Source organism: Nicotiana tabacum, unplaced genomic scaffold (assembly GCF_000715075.1).
Source record: "Nicotiana tabacum cultivar K326 unplaced genomic scaffold, ASM71507v2 Un00123, whole genome shotgun sequence".
NCBI lineage: Eukaryota > Viridiplantae > Streptophyta > Magnoliopsida > Solanales > Solanaceae > Nicotiana > Nicotiana tabacum.
Genome location: NW_027438361.1, coordinates 119198 through 141254, shown reverse-complemented (window position 1 = coordinate 141254; position 22057 = coordinate 119198). Strand labels below are relative to the sequence as shown.

At 39.2% G+C, this 22057-nt stretch overlaps 1 protein-coding gene and 1 non-coding gene across 2 annotated transcripts; one reads left to right on the top strand and one right to left on the bottom strand.

Annotated features, from left to right (window-relative positions):
* The first annotated feature begins 330 nt into the window (after nucleotides 1-330).
* LOC142178978 (NAC domain-containing protein JA2L-like) lies at nucleotides 331-726 on the top strand. The gene has a single exon (XM_075248795.1). It carries the CDS (start codon nucleotides 331-333, stop codon nucleotides 724-726), a length of 396 nt encoding a protein of 131 aa, XP_075104896.1.
* Nucleotides 727-19466: 18740 nt separating this feature from the next.
* LOC142178980 (small nucleolar RNA R71) lies at nucleotides 19467-19573 on the bottom strand. The gene has a single exon (XR_012707130.1). It is a non-coding gene; the product is annotated as a small nucleolar RNA R71 (small nucleolar RNA).
* Nucleotides 19574-22057: the final 2484 nt, after the last annotated feature.

Below are 22057 nucleotides of genomic sequence, written 5' to 3'. Positions count from 1 at the left end.
ATTATTTAACTCCCATGTTTCCATATATTAACAGTTCCTTTTTTTAAATTATTTTACAACGAACAATTTCGACCGTTAGAAGAAAGTTTCCTAAATTGTTACACGTTTGGTTTCCTACAAAGGCAGGGATTTCAGGTAAAATTTGTTGAATATACTTGGGCTTCACGTACTTCCCTAAAATCGAACTCATTGACGTTGATCATAATCAACTTTTTGTTCTATAAATACAAAGTATCTAAACTCCTAAGTCATATATATAGCCCTATTTTATCACTCAATACTCTCTAGTCTCGGCCGCTGCGTTTTTTTCATCTTCATATTCAAGAAACAATGAATATGATGGAGTTAGATAATCTTGGAGAAGGGTATCGATTTCGACCGACGGATTCAGAGTTAGTGAAATTTCTTTTGAGGTTTGTTGCTAAGCAAGAATTGCATGACAATGGTTTTATTGCAATGTATGATGTTTACAAACAAGAACCTTGGGTAACTTACAGCCATGGCCATTCTACTGGAGGAGTAGAAGATAATTGGGACACAAGTATTTACCGTTACTTTATTACACCAAGGAAGAAGAACAAGGGAAGGTTTAGTAGGATTGTAGGAAAAAGAGGTGGAACTTGGAAACAACAAGATAAGGGAAGAGCTGTTACTATAAAGAGTTGTGATCAGAGGAAAAGAGATTCGATTATTCAGACTTTGAGATTTAAACTTTTCAATTTGTAAATTTTGTGCCAAAACATATTAAATAAATCCGGAATGACTTCAAATTTGGCACACAAGTCATAAATGACATAACGAAGCTATTCACATTTTCAGAATTGGATTCTGGCCCCGATATCAAAAAGTCAACCCCGTGGTCAAATTTGGAAGTCTTTAGCCTTTAAATTGCTAGTTCCGTTAAATGGCCATAACTTGAGCTTGGGACCTCCAAAATTAAATTTCGGGCATACGCCCAAATCCCAAATTACGATACGGAGCTACCGGAACTGTCAAAATACTGATCCGGGTCCGTTTGCTAAAAATATTGACCAAAGTCAACTCAGTTGAGTTTTAAAGCTCTATTTCACATTTTAATCTATTTTTCACATAAAAACTTTTCGGAAAATTTTTCGGACTGCGCACGCAAGTCGAGGAATGATAAATGGTACTTTTCGAGGTCTTAGAACACAGAGTTACTTATTAAATTTAAAGATGACATTTTGAATCATCACAGACTAGTCCATATATATTCTTAAATTGTATTATTACTGGTCCACGTAATCCAAAAAGTTTGATTGATGTATATTTACAACCTTTGATTGATGAGCTAAAACAGTTGTGGTATGATGGTGTTAAAACATATGACATATCAATCAAGCAAAATTTCAATTTGCGTGCTAATTTAATGTGGACTATTAACGATTTTCCTTCGTATGGAATGTTGTCTGGGTGGATGACTGCTGGGAAGCTAGCTTGTCCTTACTGCATGGAAAATGGTAAATCGTTCACTTTGAAACATGGCCGAAAGCAATCATGGTTTGATTGTCACCGTCAATTCTTGCCTGATGATCATGAGTTTAGAAGGATGAAAAATGCATTAAAAAAGAATAAAGTGGAATATGATTCTCCACCTCCGATACTTTCAGGTGAGAAAATTTGGGAGAGGGTCCAGAACTTCAGTAAAGTTACTGAGGCTCCACCTTATAGATTCCCCGGATATGGTGTTACTCATAATTGGACGAAACAGAGTATATTTTGGGAGTTGCCTTATTGGAAGGATAATCTTCTCTGACACAACCTTGATGTCATGCATATTGAGAAGAATTATTTTGATAATTTGTTCAACACAGTGATGGATGTTAAAGGTAAGACAAAAGATAATTCGAAGGCTAGAATGGACTTACAAGAATATTGCAGGCGGCCTGAATTATACTTGCAGACAACAAACAATGGTAAGGTGTCCAAGGCTAAAGCAAGTTACACATTCACTTTGGAGGAAAGATAACAAATTTGTGATTGGGTTATGAAATTGAAGATGCCTAAGGGTTATGCGTCGAATCTTGGAAAAAAAGTAGATATGGAGGTACGGAAGTTGAGCCATCTGAAAAGTCATGACTGTCATGTTTTCATGGAGACCTTAGTGCCTATTGCATTTTGTGGTTTGCTTGAAAGAATCTGGAAACCCATCACAGAGATTAGTTTGTTTTTCAAAGACTTGTGTTCTACCACATTAAGGGAAGAAAACCTACTTCGGATGGATTAGAACATTCGTGTAACTTCTAGTAAGATGGAAAAAATATTTCCATGTGGTTTCTTTGATGTGATGGAACACCTTCCAATCCATTGCTATAAGTGTGGAATGTAAGGAATAGGGACTTCCTCGCAAGGCAAGCAACTTAATAGGGAGAGTGTAACGACCCGGCCGGTCGTTTCGAGAGTTATAACCTTGTTTTCCCCATTCCTACTTCTTTTTGTGTTATTCAGCTATATTATGTTATATCGGGTTAGTTGGTTCGAGTCCGGAAGGAACTCGGGGTGAAATGAGACACTTAGTCTCATAATTAAAAATTTTAAGTTAGAAAAGTGGACCGGATATGAACCTATATGTATACGACCTTGGATTTGAATTTTTATGATTCCAATAGCTCCGTATGGTGATTTTGGGCTTAGGAGCATGTCCGGAATATTATTTGGAAGTCCGTAGAGGAATTAAACTGGAAATACCGAAAGTTTTATTTTTGAGAAGTTTGACCGGGGGGTTGACTTTTTGATATCGGGGTCGGAATCTGATTCTAAAAATTGGAATACCTCTGTTATGTCATTTAGGACTTGTGTGCAAAATTTGAGGTCAATCAGATGAGATTTGATAGGTTCCGGAGTTGTTTGTAGAAATTAGAAATTTCAAAGTTCATTAGGCTTGAATTGGGGTGTAATTCATGGTTTTAGCGTTGTTTGAGGTGATTTGAGGATTAAAATAAGTTCATATGATATTTTATGACTTGTTGGTATATTTGGTTGAGGTCCCGAGGGCCTCGGGTGAGTTTCGGATGGTTAACGGATCAAAAATTGAACTAGAACAACTGCTGATGGAAATTGCTTCTGCCCGGAAATCGAAGCCCAGATCGAGCTCAGGGTCGTGGGCCATGATCGAAGCCCAGATTGAGCTCAAGGTCGAGGGCCACGATCGAAGCCCAGATCGAGCTCAGGGTCGAGGGCCACGATCGAAGCCCAGATCGAGCTCAGGGTCGAGGGCCACGATCGAAGCCATGATCGAGCCCAGGGTCGAGGGCCACGATCGAAGCCCCGATCGAGTTCAGAGTTGAGGGCTACGATCAAAGGCACGATCGAGATCCGGATCGAGAACCAGGATCAAGGGGCAGGACCGAGGACCAGGGTCGAGGGCCACGATCGAAGGCCAAGATCGAGGCAGAACCGAGGATGTTTGGGCAGAATTATAAAATCAAGGACTTCGTCCCATTTGCCATTTTTGACGAATTGGAACTTGGGGAGAGGCGATTTTTGATATATTTTCAAGGAAAACTTGAGGTAAGTCCCTTGTGATCATTTCTACTCCAGAATATTGAATTATCATCGAGTAATCCGACTAGATTACATGATTTTGAGGCGTAAATCAGAGATTGAAACTTAGAAATTTGGAAATTAGATTTGTAGATTTGAGGGTCGAGTTGAGGTCGGATTTTGGTAAAATTGGTATGGGTAGACTCGTGGTTGAATGGGCTTTCGGATTTTGTAACTTTTGTCGGGTTTCGAGACGTGGGCCCGACAGGCAAATTTTGAGCCAATTTCGGGTTTTGGTCTAATTTTGAAGTTTTTCTTGTGGAATTCATTCCATTAGCGTATATTGATGGTATTATACTAATTGTGAATAGATTTGGAGCATTTGGAGGCAGAGTCCAGAGGCAAGAACATTGCGGGGTAGAGATTTGACCGGTTTGAGGTAAGTAACGATTGTAAATCTAGTCCTGAGGGTATAAAACCCCGGATTTCATATCATTCTATTATTTTGAGGTGACGCATATGCTAGGTGACAGGCGTGTGGGCGTGCACTGTTGGAGATTTGTGACTTGGTCCGCCCCGTAGCAACTGTAAAGTTGCATACTTTGTTGAAATCATTGATACTTATATGATTTAGAAAGATTTTATGTAAATTGGGCTGAATGCCATGTTTGGGCCTTGCGCCAATGCTGTTTGTTTTCGTATCATCCTCTCACTATTTTCGATTGAAAAATCTATACTCAGTCATGTTTATACTTGTTTACTGCATAACTCAGTTTTATGACTCTATTTTGATGCATATAAATGTTTTGGGCCGAATGCCCTGTTTTTCTGAAATGCCCGAGTGGCTTGATATGTGAGGATAAGTGTGGATCGGGGTTGCCCGCCTGCAGCATACTTGTGATTGAGTGAGGCCGAGGGCCTGATTGGTGAGGATGAGTGTGGATTGGGGTTGCCCGCCTGCAGCATACTTTATTATTATCGCACGTGAGTTGTCCATGCAGATTATAGTGCTTGGGCTGAAGGAGCCCCTCCGTAGTCTGTACATACTCCCAGTGAGCGCAGGTACCTACTGAGTGCGAGTGCCGAGTGCCGAGTGCTGAGTGACTGGGAGGCAAGAGTGATTGTGAGGTATGCCCAAGTGGCAAGAGTGATTGTGAGGTATGCCCGAGTGGCACGAGTGACTGTGAGGTCTGCCCGAGTGGCTGTTTATGATTTCATCATTTTTGCTCACCTTTGCATTGAGCCTTTGTTTGAAAAACTATTGGAAAAAAATGATTTTTATTGGAACTGGGTTTAAACGAGATGTTTGATTCCAATCCTGATTTTTAAGAGCATGTGGTATTTTACTGAGATTTCCTGATATGAACGTTATATGCTTCATTGCTCGTCACTACTGCTCAGTCTTTATTTATTGTTGTTACTTACTGAGTTGGCGTACTCATGTTACTCCCTGCACCTTGTGTGCAGATCCAGGTGTGGCTGGACACGGTAGCGGTTATTGAGTGTTCTGGTTGCAGATTTTCTTGGAGATAGCAAGGTAGCTGTTTGGCGATCGCAGCCCCTGTTCTTCTCCCTCTTATCTTCCTCTAGTACTATTTAGCTATTTTTCCAGGCTGAGTTAGCCTTGATATTGTTAGACAGATTATAGTAGATGCTCATGACTAGTGACACCCCGATGTCGGGCTTTTCTTTTCTGCACTTCTATTTTTCTTTGATTTGAACTCTTTAAATGGAGGTTTTTATGTTAAATAACCTTGAAATTATCTTTGAAATGAAAATATCGTTTTGTTTTGGAAATGAGTCGGCTTGCCTAGTTCCACGATAGGCGCCATCAAGACAAGGGGTTAGTTTTGGGTCGTGACAGAGAGCCTCTCCGCTCTGCGGGAGACAGTGACAAAGCTCACATCCGAGCTAGAAACGGCCAAGGAAAGAGAAAGGCTTAGAGATGCTCAATTCCTTGGCATGCAAGCTCAGATCAGAACTCTCCTATATACTGAAGCTTTTCCGTTGCCCGGTCTCGTGAGTCATCGCCAAAGGGTCGACTCCACGTGATCATTCCTCCCGTCCTGCTCGTGATCATTCCTCCCGTCCTCCCCGTGATCGTTCCTCCCGTCCTCCCCTTGAGTTTTCCTCCCGTCCTCTACAAGACTGTTCTCTACACCGTCTTGTAAATGAAAGTTCATCAGATGATGATAATGATGTTGTAAAAAACACCCCTTGACTTTTATATACTTTGAACTAGACAAATAGAACTAGTTTTGAACTTGGTGTAATTAGTTTTAACGAGGCGAGGATTAAAGCGCGCGACAGAGCTTGCGTCGCACGGGCAATAGCGAGATGAAGCTCGCGTTTTGTTTTGCGCCACGAGGCCTGTAGCGAGGGTGTTCCGTGTTTTAAAGCCTATTTTGTCTCCTTTTTTGGTTTGGACTTGATTATTTCGTTTAGACTTTTTCCCTATACATATAAATAGTCATTAAACACCATTTTTAGAGGAGTTTTTACGACCGGAGGCAAGAACATCACATGGAACAACTTTTGGAGGAGAAAATCATCGAGTTCTTCATTCATTTATCTTTTCTTTGTAATTTGTTTATGAAAAATACTTGGAAAATTGTTACTACGAACATGAGTGGCTAAACACTCTAGTTCTAGGGTATGATATGATTATTAACGTTTATTAATTACATCTTCGTTAATTCGGATTATCATCTTGTGGTTGTTTCTTTAATTCTAGTTTTAACTTGTGAATTGTTGTTGCTACCAATTCACCCTACTATCTATGCTATGCTTGGGGAAAGCCGTGTTTAGATTGGAGTAGAATTAGAGAGAGATTGTTTCTGAACCCATGGCTCGAAGGACAATTACGCGGTTAGGATAGGAATATACCTAATAATCTTGCTTAATTGAATACCGTATTATATTCGTTCATGATAGACTCAATACCATAGGAATATAGGATTGATATATTGTGGGCAGGCGAGTAGTATTGTGGGAACATGCTATTCATATAAACGATCCGGTTAATTAGCAACCATAGATAAGCTGGATTAACGAGTGTGATTATTGAACTTAATAGGATTGATAAACCAACCACAACTCTGGAATTTTTACCTCCTCTGAATTAAAATCTCATCATACACATTTGTATTCTTGATAAATTAGTTGTTACTTGTTTAATTTCCGCAATAGTTGATTAATAGAAAAATATCATTCTTAAATATCTTGGATAATTAATTGATTTTAGTTTGCTTAGTTGACTATTGATCTAAGTCTCTGTGGGTTAGACATCCGACTTTCGAGTGACTTTATTACTTGACGGCCACGTATACTTGCGTGTACTTGGGGAACAACAAGTTTTTGGCGCCGTTGCCGGGGACTTAGTTATTGATTGTTTATCTAAGTTAAGTTTTTATTCGTTATTTGTTCAAGTTTTAATTTTTAGTTTGCTTTATTTGTGATAACGCAGGCTCTTCTCTTGAATGCGGGGGAGTAGAAGCGCAAACAATATCCTTCCTTTTGATCCTGAGATCGAACGAACACTTCATAGAGTGAGGAGGGAAGTTGAAGTGAGAACTAGAATTGAAAGAGAGTTGGACATCGTAGTTCAACCACAACCAATAGAGATGGTAGGTAATGAAGGGCGTCGGGTGATAGAAGCTGCAAGGCCCAATCTTGCTAATATGACTCAGGCAATTATGAAGCCTGAGATCACGGGTCACATCGAACTCATTGCCGTTGATCATAATCAACTTTTTGTTCTATAAATACAAAGTATCTAAACTCCTAAGTCATATATATAGCCCTATTTTATCACTCAAAACTCTCTTGTCTCGGCCGCTGCGTTTTTTTCATCTTCATATTCAAGAAACAATGAATATGATGGAGTTAGATAATCTTGGAGAAGGATATCGATTTCGACCGACGGATTCAGAGTTAGTGAAATTTCTTTTGAGGTTTGTTGCTAAGCAAGAATTGCATGACAATGGTTTTATTGCAATGTATGATGTTTACAAACAAGAACCTTGGGTAACTTACAGCCTTGGCCATTCTACTGGAGGAGTAGAAGATAATTGGGACACAAGTATTTACCGTTACTTTATTACACCAAGGAAGAAGAACAAGGGAAGGTTTAGTAGGATTGTAGGAAAAAGAGATGGAACTTGGAAACAACAAGATAAGGGAAGAGCTGTTACTATAAAGAGTTGTGATCAGAGGAAAAGAGATTCGATTATTGGACGAATGAAGAGTATGTGTTATACTGAGAAGAATAATAATAAGTGTATTAATTCTGATGATTATAATGATGGTAAGTGGCTAATGAAGGAATATGTGTTGTCTGATCCTATTCTTAATAAGTTCAGTAATTCTGAGCGTAAAGATTATGTTATTTGTGCCATAAAAAAGTTGCCCAAAAGAAGTACTACTTGTAATTTTAGTCAGACTAGTAATGTGACAACTACTATGGAGTCATGTTCTGAACAAGAGAAGGTGGATACTGAGGTGACTTCTGATATAAATAATTATGTTGATCAGCCATTGATGGATCAGGACTATTTTGTTGAGAAAGCAATAGTAGAATCTGTTGAACCATTAATGGTGGAAACTGTTGGGATAAATTCGGTTAAGCCTTTGATGGATCAGGAATATACTGAGATGATCACTCCTATCTATTATGTTGAAGAACCAATGGAGGAATCTAAGGTGCAAAGTCACGAGGCTACTGGTGTAGAGAATGGTTCATCGTTGGGGCTAACTACTTTTTCTCAATTTCAAGAATCTATGATCGCTGACTTTGAGAACGCGATGCAAGAATTTAATGTGCCTGAAATAATGGTTAGATCGGATGAAAATATGGGCTGTGACACACTATTGGAGAAGATCCAGACACAAGATCAAGAAGAAGAAGGTTGTTCTTTTGCTGTTAATGAGGAGCATAATATTGCATTTATGGAATCTGAAGTCAAGGCTACAAGTTTTCTTGAACTACTAACTGGTTGCAGGGGTTATGGTATGGGGAACAATCAGGTGCAATTGGTACCTGATCAATCGACTACAATATTTCCTAGAAAGTTGGGATCGGTTGTATGAATCTTCAATGTCCATGTCGTTGGTACCTGAATCGACTACTATGCTAAATTCTAATGAAATTGCAACAGGAGAATGTGACACAACACCTTGTTCTATTCAACCAGCAAATTGATATTACCAACAACCACTATTGAAGTACCTGAGGTAAATTTAGAATCTGAAGGGAATACTATTCTGCAGTTGGAGGGACCAGCCTCTGTTGAACCTGAGCTGCACACACAAGAGGGGGGTGAGTTAGTACAACTCGATGAGGGTACGGGTAACGAGGAGGATGTTTTGACGGGGGAAACAATTACTGAAAAAGAAACTAGCTTCATTACTGATCTTGTGGACGCCATGTTAGATAATGCGCCTATGACGGAAAGATTGGCTGCAATGAGGATGGATCAGACAGTAATGTTGGACCAACAATCTTGGAACAATCTACCTGACAAGTTTCAGCTAACTTAGTATTAGCTAGGTTCAATTCTTGTCTTTGAAAGTGTATTTAATGCTTCTCATGGATATATCTCTAACAAATTGTAATAATCTTTCCAGCAATTCATTTGAGATTTGAACAATAACTGTACATACTGCACTTTTGAAGTAATATCAGTAGTTTCAAGTTGTTTTCTAATTAGTCCTTTGGTTTGCGGCTTTTGAGATGCTATGTAATGCTATTAGTCCGAATTTAGTGTTCAAACTTTTTATTTAGACAAAGAATCTTCTGCTGATACTGTTAAACTAATAAGCTTGATCATGTGTTACAAACTGTCTAAACTAATTCTACTACTGAAAGAGATGAGCAGGTGCTTAGCTCTACCATGTTTTAGGTCTCTTCCCCTTTCTTCTTTTACACATATTCATATGAGAATTTGGCTTCTTTTGCGGGTGGAGCTAGTGTACATGTTACATAAGTACTGTATTTATGTTAGAAATTTATTAAATATATATAAATTATTAATATCTATAAATTAATACCGCCCGGGCGAATTTTAGGATCTTCGTATTATCCTTGTACTTAACTTTTCCACTAAAATCTTAGTGGCAAGTGATAATAACGCCAAACATTAAGTGGGCAATTTTGATACTCACGTCATGGGGAACATAAAAAGTGATGCATGTTTGAGCCATTTGAAATTCACTTGGTCTAGAAAATCAAACAGTTTCTTGTTACAGATTGTATATTGATCTATTATAATTATAGGATATCCCCTTTCGCGAATGACTATTTATCCGAGTGATTTATGATGTTTGGCCATATTTTTACTGCATTACTTACCTTACATTTTGGGGCTTTAATGCTAAACTATACTATATTTGTGCTTAATTTAGTTTATTTTATGTGTAGGTACGTTGAAAACGAAATTGGGAGCAAAGTAGAGATTTTATGTGTATTTTATACACTACAAGAATGGAATTATGATTATTTAATTAGTGGATATATAAGGATTAAAGTTTAACATTACAAAAGAAGACAAAAGAGACAAATCAAAAGAAGACAAAAATAACAATTGAAAAAAGAAACAAAAACGTGAATTGGAAATTTTAGGCAACAAAATTGAATCGAAGCAGCAACAAGCGTAGCGAGCTACTTTGCTCGCGTTAGAGCAGGCGAGGCGAGGATTAAAGCGCGCGACAGAGCTTGCGTCGCACGGGCTACAGCGAGATGAAGCTCGCGTTTTGCCTCGTGCCGTGAGGCCTGTAGCGAGGGTGTTCCGAGTTTTAAAACCTATTTTGTATCCTTTTTGGTTTTGGACTTGGTTATTTCGTCTAGGTTTTTTCCCTACACATATAAATAATCGTTAAACAATATTTTTAGAGGTGTTTTTGCGACCGGAGGCAAGAACATCACATGGAACAACTTTCGGAGTAGAAAATCAGCGAGTTCTTCCTTCATTTATCTTTTCTTTGTAATTTGTTTATGCAAAATACTTGAAAGATTGTTACTAAGAACATGAGTGGCTAAGCACATCTTTGTTAATTTGAATTATCATATTGTGGTTGTTTCTTTAATTCTAGTTTTAACTTGTGAATTGTTATAGCTACCAATTCACCCTACTATCTATGTTATGTTTGGGGAAATTCGTGTTTAGATTAGAGTAGAATTAGAGAGAGCTTGTTTCTGAACCCGTGGCTCGGGGGACGATTTCGCGGTTAGGATAGAAATATACCTAACAGTCTTGCTTAATTGAATAACATATTATATTCGTTCATGATATACTCAATACCATAGGAATATAGGATTGATATATTATGGGCAGGCGAGTAGTATTGTGGGAACATGCTATTCATATAAATGATCCGGTTAATTAGCAATCATAGATAATCTGTATTAATGAGTGTGATTATTGAACTTAACAGGATTGATAAACCAACCACAACCCTGGAATTTTCACCTCATCTGAATAAAAATCTCATCATACACATTTGCATTCTTGATAAATTAGTTGTTGCTTGTTTAATTTCCGCAATTGTAGATTAATAGAAAAATATCACTCTTAAATATATTTGACAATTAATTGATTTTAGTTTGCTTAGTTGATAATTGATTTAAGTCTCTGTGGGTTCGACATCTGGCTTTCGAGTTACTATATTACTTGACGGCCACGTATACTTGCGTGTACTTGGGGAACCAACAAGTTTTTGGCGTCGTTTCCGGGGACTTAGTTATTGATTGTTTATCTAAGTTAAGCGTTTATTCGTTATTTGTTCAAGTTTTAATTTTTAGTTTGCTTTAGTTTGTGATAACGCAGGCTCTTCTCTTGAATGCGGAGGAGTAAAAGTGCAAACAATATCATTCCTCTTGATCCTGAGATCGAACGAATACTTCATAGAGTGAGGAGGGAAGTTGAAGCTAGAACTAGAATTAAAAGAGAGTTGGACATCGTAGTTCAACCACAGCCAATATAGATAGCAGGTAAAGAATGGCGTCCGGTGATAGAAGCTGCAAGGCCCAATCTTGATAATATGACTCAGGCAATTGTGAAGCCTGAGATCATGGGTCACTTTGAACTCAAACAATACATGATACAGCTGATTCAGTCCACAGGGCAATATGTGGGTCTATCTCATGAAGACCCGCAAAGGCACATTGATAACTTCCAAGAAATTACAAACACTTACAATTATCCGAACATTTCCAAGGACTATGTCAGGCTAACACTATTTCCCTTTTCACTGCTAGGGGAAGCTAAGGAATGGTTGCAAAAGGAACCCGCGAACTCAATCCACAATTGGGATGATCTAGCAACGAAATTCTTAATCAAGTTATTTCCCACTAAGAAGACAAAGTCGTTGAGGAGCCAGATTCTTGGGTTTCAACAATGAGATGGCGAGACTGTGTTTAGATTAGAATAGAATTAGAGAGAGCTTGTTTCTGAACCCGTGGCTTGGGGGACGATTTCGCGGTTAGGATAAGAATATACCTAACAGTCTTGCTTAATTGAATACCGTATTATATTCGTTCATGATAGACTCAATACCATAAGAATTTATGATTGATATACAGTGAGCAGGCGAGTAGTATTGTGGGAACATGCTATTCATATAAACGATCCGGCTAATTAGCAACCATAGATAATCTGGATTAACGAGTGTGATTATTGAGCTTAATAGGATTGATAAACCAACCACAATCCTTGAATTTTCACCTCCTCTGAATTAAAATCTCATCATAAACATTTGCATTCTTGATAAATTAGTTGTTACTTGTTTAATTTCCGCAATTATAGATTAATAGAAAAACATCTCTCTTAAATATCCTGGACAATTAATTGATTTTTGTTTGCTTAGTTGACAATTGATCTATGTCTCTTTGGGTTCGACATCCGACTTTCGAGTCACTTTATTACTTGACGTCCATGTATACTTATGTGTACTTGGGGAACCAACAAGTTTTTGGCACCGTTGACGGGGACTTAGTTATTGATTGTTTATCTAAGTTAAGCTTTTATTCATTATTTGTTCAAGTTTTAATTTTTATTTTGCTTTATTTGTGATAACGCATGCTCTTCTGTTGAATGTGGAGTAGTAGAAGCGAAAACAATATTCTTCCTCTTTATCCTGAGATCGAACGAACACTTCATAGAGTGAGGAGGGAAGTTGAAGCTAGAACTAGAATTGAAAGAGAGTTGGACATCGTAGTTCAACCACAACCAATAGAGATGGCAGGTAATGAAGGGCGTCCGGTGATAGAAGCTGCAAGACCCAATCTTGCTAATACGACTCAGGCAATTGTGAAGCCTGAGATCACGGGTCACTATGAACTCAAACAATACATGGTACAGCTGATTCAGTCCACATGGCAATATGTGGGTCTATCTCATGAAGACCCGCAGAGGCACATTGAGAACTTCCTGGAAATTACAGATACTTACAATTATCCGAATGATTCCAAGGACTATGTCAAGCTGACACTGTTTCCCTTTTCACTGCTAAGGAAAACTAAGGAATGGTTGCAAAAGGAGCCCGCGAACTCAATCCACAATTGGGATGATCTAACAAGGAAATTCTTAATCAAGTTTTTTCCCACTAAGAAGATAAAGTCGCTGAGGAGCCAGATTCTTGGGTTTCAACAACGAGATGGCGAGACTCTTCGTCAAGCTTGGGAAAGATACAAGAAGCTACTCAGAGACTGCCTACATCATTGTCAGACTGATGAGGTGTTGCGTCACACTTTAGTTGATGTGTTGGACGAGATATCAAAGATGAATCTTGACTCAACATGTGGGGGTAGTTGCATGGCAAGACCGTATAGTGAGATCCAGATCCTGCTAAACAATTTCACTGCTAATGATAATAATTTGCAAGAATATGGGGAACCACGAAGAGCGCTTAAACAAAAGGCAGAAAGTATGATCGAGCTTGATGATTTCTCAGCTATGAGGGCAGATATAGCGAGATTAGAAAATCAGATGAATAAGATGACAATGCACCAAGCACAACAGATGCAGCATGTGCAACAAATGTCTACTTACTGCAAGTTTTGTGTTGAAGGTCACACAAGTGACATATGCCCCGTGAATCCTGAATCCATCTACTACGTGGTGCAACAAACTAGAGGGCTGATGAATAAAAATTCTCAATATAGTAACACATACAATCCGAACTGGAGGAATCATCCTAACTTCTCTCGGGGTGGAAATCAGAACATCAGGCCTCAAGCGACTTATAATCATCCACCTCAACCTCCACAGCAATCAGAAGAGAGTTTGACTGACATGATGAAAAAGCTCTTGACATAAAATTAGAAAGTTATGGCTGAGAATCAACAATTGCGCACAGAGTTTGGAAATCTAGAGAGGCAGTTTGGGCAAATGGCTAACAATTAGAATATTAGACCTGTTGGAGCTCCCCCAAGTGATACAGAGAAAAATTCTCAAGTCAATACAGTGATGTTGAGAAATGGGAGAGAGTTAGTAGAAGTGCCTAAAAAGAAAAAGGAGCAGTCTGGGCTCGAAAAAGAAAGAGTACTAAAAAGTATAGAGGTAGATGAGAGAAACAAAATAGAGTCTGAGCAAATATCAGATAGGGTGCCTCATCCTTTTCCTCAAAGACTGAGAAAGAATAATGATGACCATATGTTTCACAAATTTTTAGATATGCTGAAGCAGATACACTTGAGCATTCCTTTGGTGGACATGCTCCGTGAGGTCCCAAAATATGCAAAATATATTAAGGATATAGTGGCAAATAAGAGGAGGTTAACTGAATTTGAGACCGGCGCACTTACTGAGAAGTGCACTTCCAGGATTCAACATAAGCTTCCACAAAATCTTAAGGATCCGGGTAGTTTTACCATCCCCGTGAGGATTGGTGAAATTGATGTGGGTAGAGCCTTGTGTGATTTGGGTGAAAGTATCAATTTGATGACATTGTCAGTGTTCAAACAATTGGGATTAGGAGCTCCGAGACCCACCACGGTGCTGCTACAGTTAGCTGACAGATCTTATGTTTATCTTGGGAGGGTAATTGAGGACGTCTTGCTTCAAATTAGGAAGTTTATTTCCCCTGCAGATTTTATCATCTTGGACTACGAATCTGATGAGTTAGTTCCTATCATCTTGGGACGACCTCTTTTGACCACTGGAGATGCCATTATCAAAGTCCGAGAAGGTAAGATGATCCTGAGGGTGGACAATGAAGAAGTGGTCTTCAATGTATATCGAGCCATTCAGTTGCTTCGTCATTACGAGGACCTAGCCATGATTTCTGTAGTGAAGATAAATGAACCAGCCGTAGAGCCAAGTGTATTTAAAGAAGATGCACTAGAAAAGACATTGATGTTGTTCAATTACTTAGAACTGGAACAAGAGGTTGTGGAGATGTTTCAAATTTTGGGCGCATCTTGTGAATACATAAGAGAAAGATCACAGTTTGAGCCTTTGGATAGGCCAATCGGCCTTCCCCCTAGACCCTCAATTGAGGAGGCTCCAAAATTGGAACTTAAACCCTTGCCATCTCATCTTTATCATGCATATCTGGGTAGTTCTAACACTTTACTTGTGAATGTTTCTTCTCATTTGTCTAAATTGCAGGAAGAAAAGATCTTAAGGGTGCGGAGGGAGCACAATCGTGCCATTGGTTCGACAATGTATGACATAAAGGGTATTAGCCCTACATTCTGCATGCCCAAAATACTCATGGAGGAGGGACACAAGCCTAGCGTGGAACATCAACGCCGCCTAAATCCAATCATGAAAGAGGTGACAAGAAAAGAAGTGATTAAGTGGCTCGACACATGTATAGTATTTCCCATCTTCGATAGTAAGTGGGTAAGCCATGTTCAATGTGCACCTAAGAGAGGGGGTATGACTGTTGTAGTGAATGAACAAAATGAATTAATCCCAACTAGGACTGTGACTGGTTGTCGAATATGTATAGATTATAGGAAGTTGAATAATGCTACACGAAAAGATCACTTCCCCCTCCCCTTCATTAATCAAATGCTTGATAGGTAAGCCGGACAGGAATACAATTGTTTCCTTGGCGGCTATTCGGGGAATAATCAGATTGCTATTGCCCCGGAAGATCATGAAAAGACCACTTTTACATGTCCTTATGGCACTTATGCATTTAAGAGAATGCCATTCGGGTTGTGTAATGCACCTGCGACTTTTTAAAGGTGTGTGATGGCTATTTTGTACCGATGTAGTGGAACGGTTTTTGGAGGTTTTTATGGATGATTTTTCTATGTTTGGTCATTTTTTTTATGAATGCTTGACCAATCTTGCTAAAGTGCTAGCCAGGTGTGAGGAGACTATTCTGGTACTGAATTGGGAAAAGTTCTATTTTATGGTATGTGAAGGTATAGTGTTGGGGCACAAGGTGTCCAAAGATGGATTGGAAGTTGACAAAGCTAAGGTGGAAGCAATTGAAAAGTTGCCACCACCGATTTCAGTGAAAGGAGTTAGGAGTTTTCTAGGACATGTAGGTTTTTATCGCCAATTTATAAAGGATTTCTGAAAAATTTCTTCTCATTTGTGCAGGTTGTTAGAGAAGGATCTGCCTTTCAAGTTTGACGATGCTTGTCTGAAAGCATTCGAGGATTTGAAAAAGATGTTAGTGAGTGCACCAATCATAGTGGCTCCTGACTAGAAAGAGCCATTTGAGTTAATGTATGGCGCTAGTGATGGTGCAATTGGGGTCGTGTTGCGCCAGAGGAGGAGAAAATTTTTTCACTCTATTTACTACGCAGGCAAGACTGTTACTCCTACTCAAATAAATTATACTGTGACAAAAAAGGAGTTGTTTGCTGTAGTGTGGGAGTTCGATAAATTTCGGGCCTATTTGGTTGAAACCAAAGTCATCATCTACACAGACCATGCAATTTTCAAGTATTTGTTCGAAAAGAAAGATGCTAAACCAAGGCTAATCCGTTGGGTTTTACTCTTGCAGGAATTTGATTTGGAGATCCGAGACCGTAAAGGAACAGAGAATCAAGTAGCTGATCACTTATCCAGGTTAGAAACTCGAAATCATGTAGCTGAGGGAAATGTCATCAAGAAAACATTCCTGGATGAGCAATTGTTTGCCATTACTGCTGGGGAGGTGCCATGGTATGCAGATTTTGTGAACTATCTGGCAAGTGGAGAGATGCTTCCTGATCTTGAACCTTATGCTAAAAAGAAGTTCTTGCGAGATGTGAGGTCATATGTGTGGGATGAGCCATTTCTGTTCAAATCTTGTACCGATCAGTTAATGAGAAGATGTGTGCCTGAATCTGAAATAAATACTATCTTACATGACTGTCATGCGTCGCCTTATGGTGGTCATTATGCGGGTGACAAAATGGAAGCTAAGGTGTTGCAATCGGGTTTTTATTGGCCTAGGGTGTTTAAAGACGCCCATGAGTTCGTGAGGAGGTGTGATAGGTGCCAGAGAATAGTAATAATCATGAAAAGGCATGAGATGACATTGCACGGTATTATGGAGGTTGAAATTTTTGATGTGTGGGGAATTGATTTTATGGGTTCGTTTCCCTTATCCAGTAGGTGTAAGCACATTTTGGTGGCCGTTGACTATGTGTCGAAGTGGGTGGAGGCAATTGCTCTTCCTACCAATGATGCCAAGGTTGTGGTCAACTTTGTGAAAAAGCATATCTTTAAAAGGTTCGGCACTCCGAGAGTGATGATTAGTGATGGGGGCACCCATTTCTGTAGCAAGCTCTTGGACAATGTCTTAGCGCAATATGAGGTCAAACAAAAGGTTGCAACCGCCTACCATCCTCAGACTAGTGGGCAAGTTGAAGTCTCAAATATTTAAGAATTGTTTAAAAAGGTCGTGTCTATATAAAGGGTAGTTTGATTGCTCGAGGACGAGTAACGTTTAAGTATGGGGTAGTGATGTTTGGCTATAATTCCATATTTTTAGTGCATTACTTACCTTATATTTTAGGGTTTTAATGCTAAACTATACTATATTTGTGCTTAATTGAGTTTATTTTATGTGTAGGTACGTTGAAGACGAAATTGGAAGCAAAGTAGAGATTTTATGTGTATTTTAGGCAATACAAGAATGGAGTTATGATTATTTAATTAGTGGATATATAAGTATTAAAGTTTAACATTATAAAGGAAGACAAAAGAGACAAATCAAAAGAAGTCAAAAATAACAATTGAAAAAAGAAACAAAAACGTGAATTGGAAATGCTCGGCAACAAAATTGAATCGAAGCAGCAGTAGGCGTAGCGAGCTACTTTTCTCGCGTTAGAGCAGGCGAGGCGAGGATTCAAGAGCGCGACAGAGCTTGCGTCGCATGGGCTACAGCGAGTTGAAGCTCGCATTTTGCCTCGCGCCGTGAGGCCTGTAGCGAGGGTGTTCCGGGTTTTAAAGCCTACTTTGTATCCTTTTTGGTTTTGGACTTGGTTATTTCGTCTAGGTTTTTTTCCCTACACATATAAATAATCGTTAAACAACATTTTTAGAGGTGCTTTTGCGACCGGAGGCAAGAACATCACGTGGAACAACTTTCGGAGGAGAAAATCAGCGAGTTCTTCATTCATTTATCTTTTCTTTGTAATTTGTTTATGCAAAATACTTGGAACATTGTTACTAATAACATGAGTGGCTAAGCACATCTTCGTTAATTCGGATTATCATATTGTGGTTGTTTCTTTAATTCTAGTTTTAACTTGTGAATTGTTGTAGCTACCAATTCACCGTACTATCTATGCTATGCTTGGGGAAAGCTGTGTTTAGATTAGAATAGAATTAGAGAGAGCTTGTTTCTGAACCCGTGGCTCGGGGGACGATTTCGCGGTTAGGATAAGAATATACTTAACAGTCTTGCTTAATTGAATACCGTATTATATTCGTTCATGATAGACTCAATACCATAGGAATATAGGATTGATATATTGTGAGCAGGCGAGTAGTATTGTTGGAACATGCTATTCATATAAACGATACGGTTAATTAGCAACCATAGGTAATCTGGATTAACGAGTGTAATTATGGAACTTAATAGGATTGATAATCCAACCACGATCCTTGAATTTTCACCTCCTCTGAATTAAAATCTCATCATAAACATTTGCATTCTCGATAAATTAGTTGTTACTTGTTTAATTTCCGCAATTATAGATTAATAGAAAAACATCACTCTTAAATATCTTGGACACTTAATTATTTTTTGTTTGCTTAGTTGACAATTGATCTAAGTCTCTTTTGCTTCGACATCCGACTTTCTAGTCACTTTATTACTTGACGGCCACGTATACTTGTGTGTACTTGGGGAACCAACAAGTTTTTAGCGCCGTTGCCGGGGACTTAGTTATTGATTGTTTATCTAAGTTAAGCTTTTATTTGTTATTTGTTCAAGTTTTAATTTTTAGTTTGCTTTATTTGTGATAACGCATGCTCTTTTGTTGAATGCGGAGTAGTGGAAGCGAAAACAATATCCTTCCTCTTTATCCTGAGATCGAACGAACACTTCATAGAGTAAGGAGGGAAGTTGAAGATAGAACTAGAATTGAAAGAGAGTTGGACATCGTAGTTCAACCACAACCAATAGAGATGGAAAGTAATGAAGGGCGTCTGGTGATAAAAGCTGCAAGGCCCAATCTTTCTAATATGACTCAGGCAATTGTGAAGCCTGAGGTCACGGGTCACTTTGAACTCAAACAATACATGGTACAACTGATTCAGTCCGCAGGGCAATATGTGGGTCTATCTGATTAAGACCCGCAGAGGCACATTGAGAACTTCCTTGAAATTACAGACACTTACAATTATCCGAACATTTCCAAGGACTATGTCAGGCTGACACTGTTTCCCTTTTCGCTGCTAAGGGAAGCTAAGGAATGGTTGCAAAAGAAGCCCGCGAACTCAATCCACAATTGGGTTGATCTAGCAAGGCAATTCTTAATCAAGTTTTTTCCCACTAAGAAGACAAAGTCGCTGAGGAGCCAGATTCTTGGGTTTCAACAACGAGATGGCGAGACTCTTCGTCAAGCTTGGGAAAGATTCAAGAAGCTACTCAGACACTGCCCACATCATTGTCAGACTGATGAGGTGTTGCGTCACACTTTAGTTGATGGGTTGGAGGAGGAATCAAAGATAAATCTTGACTCAGCATGTGGGGGGTAGTTGCATGGCAAGACCTTATAGTGAGATCCAGATCCTGCTAAACAATTTCACTACTAATTATAATAATTGGCAAGTACATGGGGAACCACGAAGAGCACTTAAACAAAAGGCAGCAGGTGTGATCAAGCTTGATGATTTCTCATCCATGAGGGTAGATATAGCGAGATTAGCAAATCAAATGAATAAGATGATAATGCACCAAGCACAACAGATCCAGCATGTGCAACAAATGTCTACTTGCTCTGAGTTATGTGGTGAAGGTCACACAAGTGACATATGCCCCGTGAATCCTGAATCCATCTACTACGTGGGGCAACAAGCTAGAGAGCCGATGAATCAAAATGCTCAATATGGTAACACATACAATCCGAACTGGAGGAATCATCCTAACTTCTCTTGGGGTGTAAATCAGAACATCAGGCCTCAAGCGAATTATAATCATCCACCTCAACCTCCACAGCAATCAGAAGAGAGTTTGACTGACATGATGAAAAAGCTCGTGCTAGACAATCAGAAAGAGAATCAACAATTGCGCACATCGTTCAGAAATCTAGAGAGGCAGTTTGGGTTAATGGCTAACAATCAGAATATTAGACCTGTTGGAGCTCTCCCAAGTGATACAGAGAAAAATTCTCAAGTCAATTCAGTGACGTTGAGAAATGGGAGAGAGTTAGTAGAAGTGGCTAAGAAGAAAAAAAAGCAGTCTGGGCTCGAAGAAGAAAGAGTGCAAAAACCGGTAGAGGTAGATGAGAGAAACAAAAGAGAGTCTGAGCAAATATCAGAGAGGGTGCCACCTCCTTTTCCTCAAATACTGAAAAAGAAGAATGATCACCACATGTTTCACAAATTTTTAGATATGTTGAAGAAGATACACTTGAACATCCCTTTGGTGGACATGCTCCGTGAGGTCCCAAAATATGCAAAATATACTAAGGATATAGTGGCAAATAAGAGGAGGTTAACTGAATTTGTGACCGGCGCACTTACTGAGAAGTGCACTTCTAGGATTCAATATAAGCTTCCACAAAAGCTTAAGGATCCAGGTAGTTTTACCATCCCCGTGAGGATTGGTGAAATTGATGTGGGTAGAGCCTTGTGTGATTTAGGTTCAAGTATCAATCTGATGCCGTTGTCAATGTTCAAACAATTGGGATTAGGAGCTCTGAGACCCACCTCGGTGCTTCTACAGTTAGCTGACATATCTTGTGTTTATCCTGAGGGGGTAATTGAGGACGTCTTGCTGCAGATTGGGAAGTTTATTTTCCCTGCAGATTTTATCATCCTGGACTACGAGGCTGATGAGTTAGTTCCTATCATCTTGGGACGAACTCTTTTGGCCACTAGAGATGCCATTATCAAAGTCCGAGAAGGTAAGATGATCCTGAGGGTTGACAATGAAGAAGTGGTCTTCAATGTATATCGAGCCATTCAGTTTCCTCGTCATTTCGAGGACCTGGCCATAATTTCTATGATGAAGATAAATGAACCAGCCGTAGAGACAAGTGCATTTAAAGAAGATGCACTAGAAAAGGCATTGATGTTGTTCAATCACTTGGAACTGGAAGAGGAGGTTGAGGAGATGTTGCAAATTTTGGATGCATCTTGTGAATACATAAGAGAAAGATCCCAGTTTGAGCCTCTGGATAGGCCAATAGGCCTGTCCCCTAGACCTTCAGTTGAGGAGGCTCCAAAACTGGAACTTAAACCCTTACCATCTCATCTTCATTATGTATATTTGGGTAGTTCTAACACTTTACCTGTGATTGTTTCTTCTTATTTATCTAAATTTCAGGAAGAAAAGATCTTAGGGGTGATGAGGGAGCACAAGCATGCCATTGGTTGGACAATGTCTAAAATAAAGGGTATTAGTCTTGCATTCTGCATGAACAAAATATGCATGGAGGAGGGACACAAGCCTGGCGTGGAACATCAACGCCGCCTAAATCCAATAATGAAAGAGGTGATAAGAAAAGAAGTGATTAAGTGGCTCGTCATAGGTATAGTATTTCCCATATCCGATAGTAAGTGGGTAAGCCCTGTTCCATGTGTACCTAAAGGGGGGAGGGGTATGACTGTTGTAGTAAATGAACAAAATGAATTAATCCCAACTAGGACTGTGACTGGTTGGCGAATATGCATAGATTATAGGAAGTTGAATAATGCTACACGAAAAGATCACTTCCCCCTCCCCTTCATTGAACAAATGCTTGACAGGTAAGCCGGACAGGAATACTATTGTTTCCTTGATGGCTATTCGGGGTATAATCAGATTGTTATTGCCCCGGAAGATCAAGAAAATACCACTTTTACATGCTCTTATGGCACTTATGTATTTAAGAGAATGCCATTCGGGTTGTATAATGCACCTGCGACTTTTCAAAGGTGTATGATGGCTATTT

Bases quoted from the DNA above. Each gene is read 5' to 3' on its own strand.
- LOC142178978 (XM_075248795.1), top strand. From the start codon at position 331: ATGAATATGATGGAGTTAGATAATCTTGGAGAAGGGTATCGATTTCGA.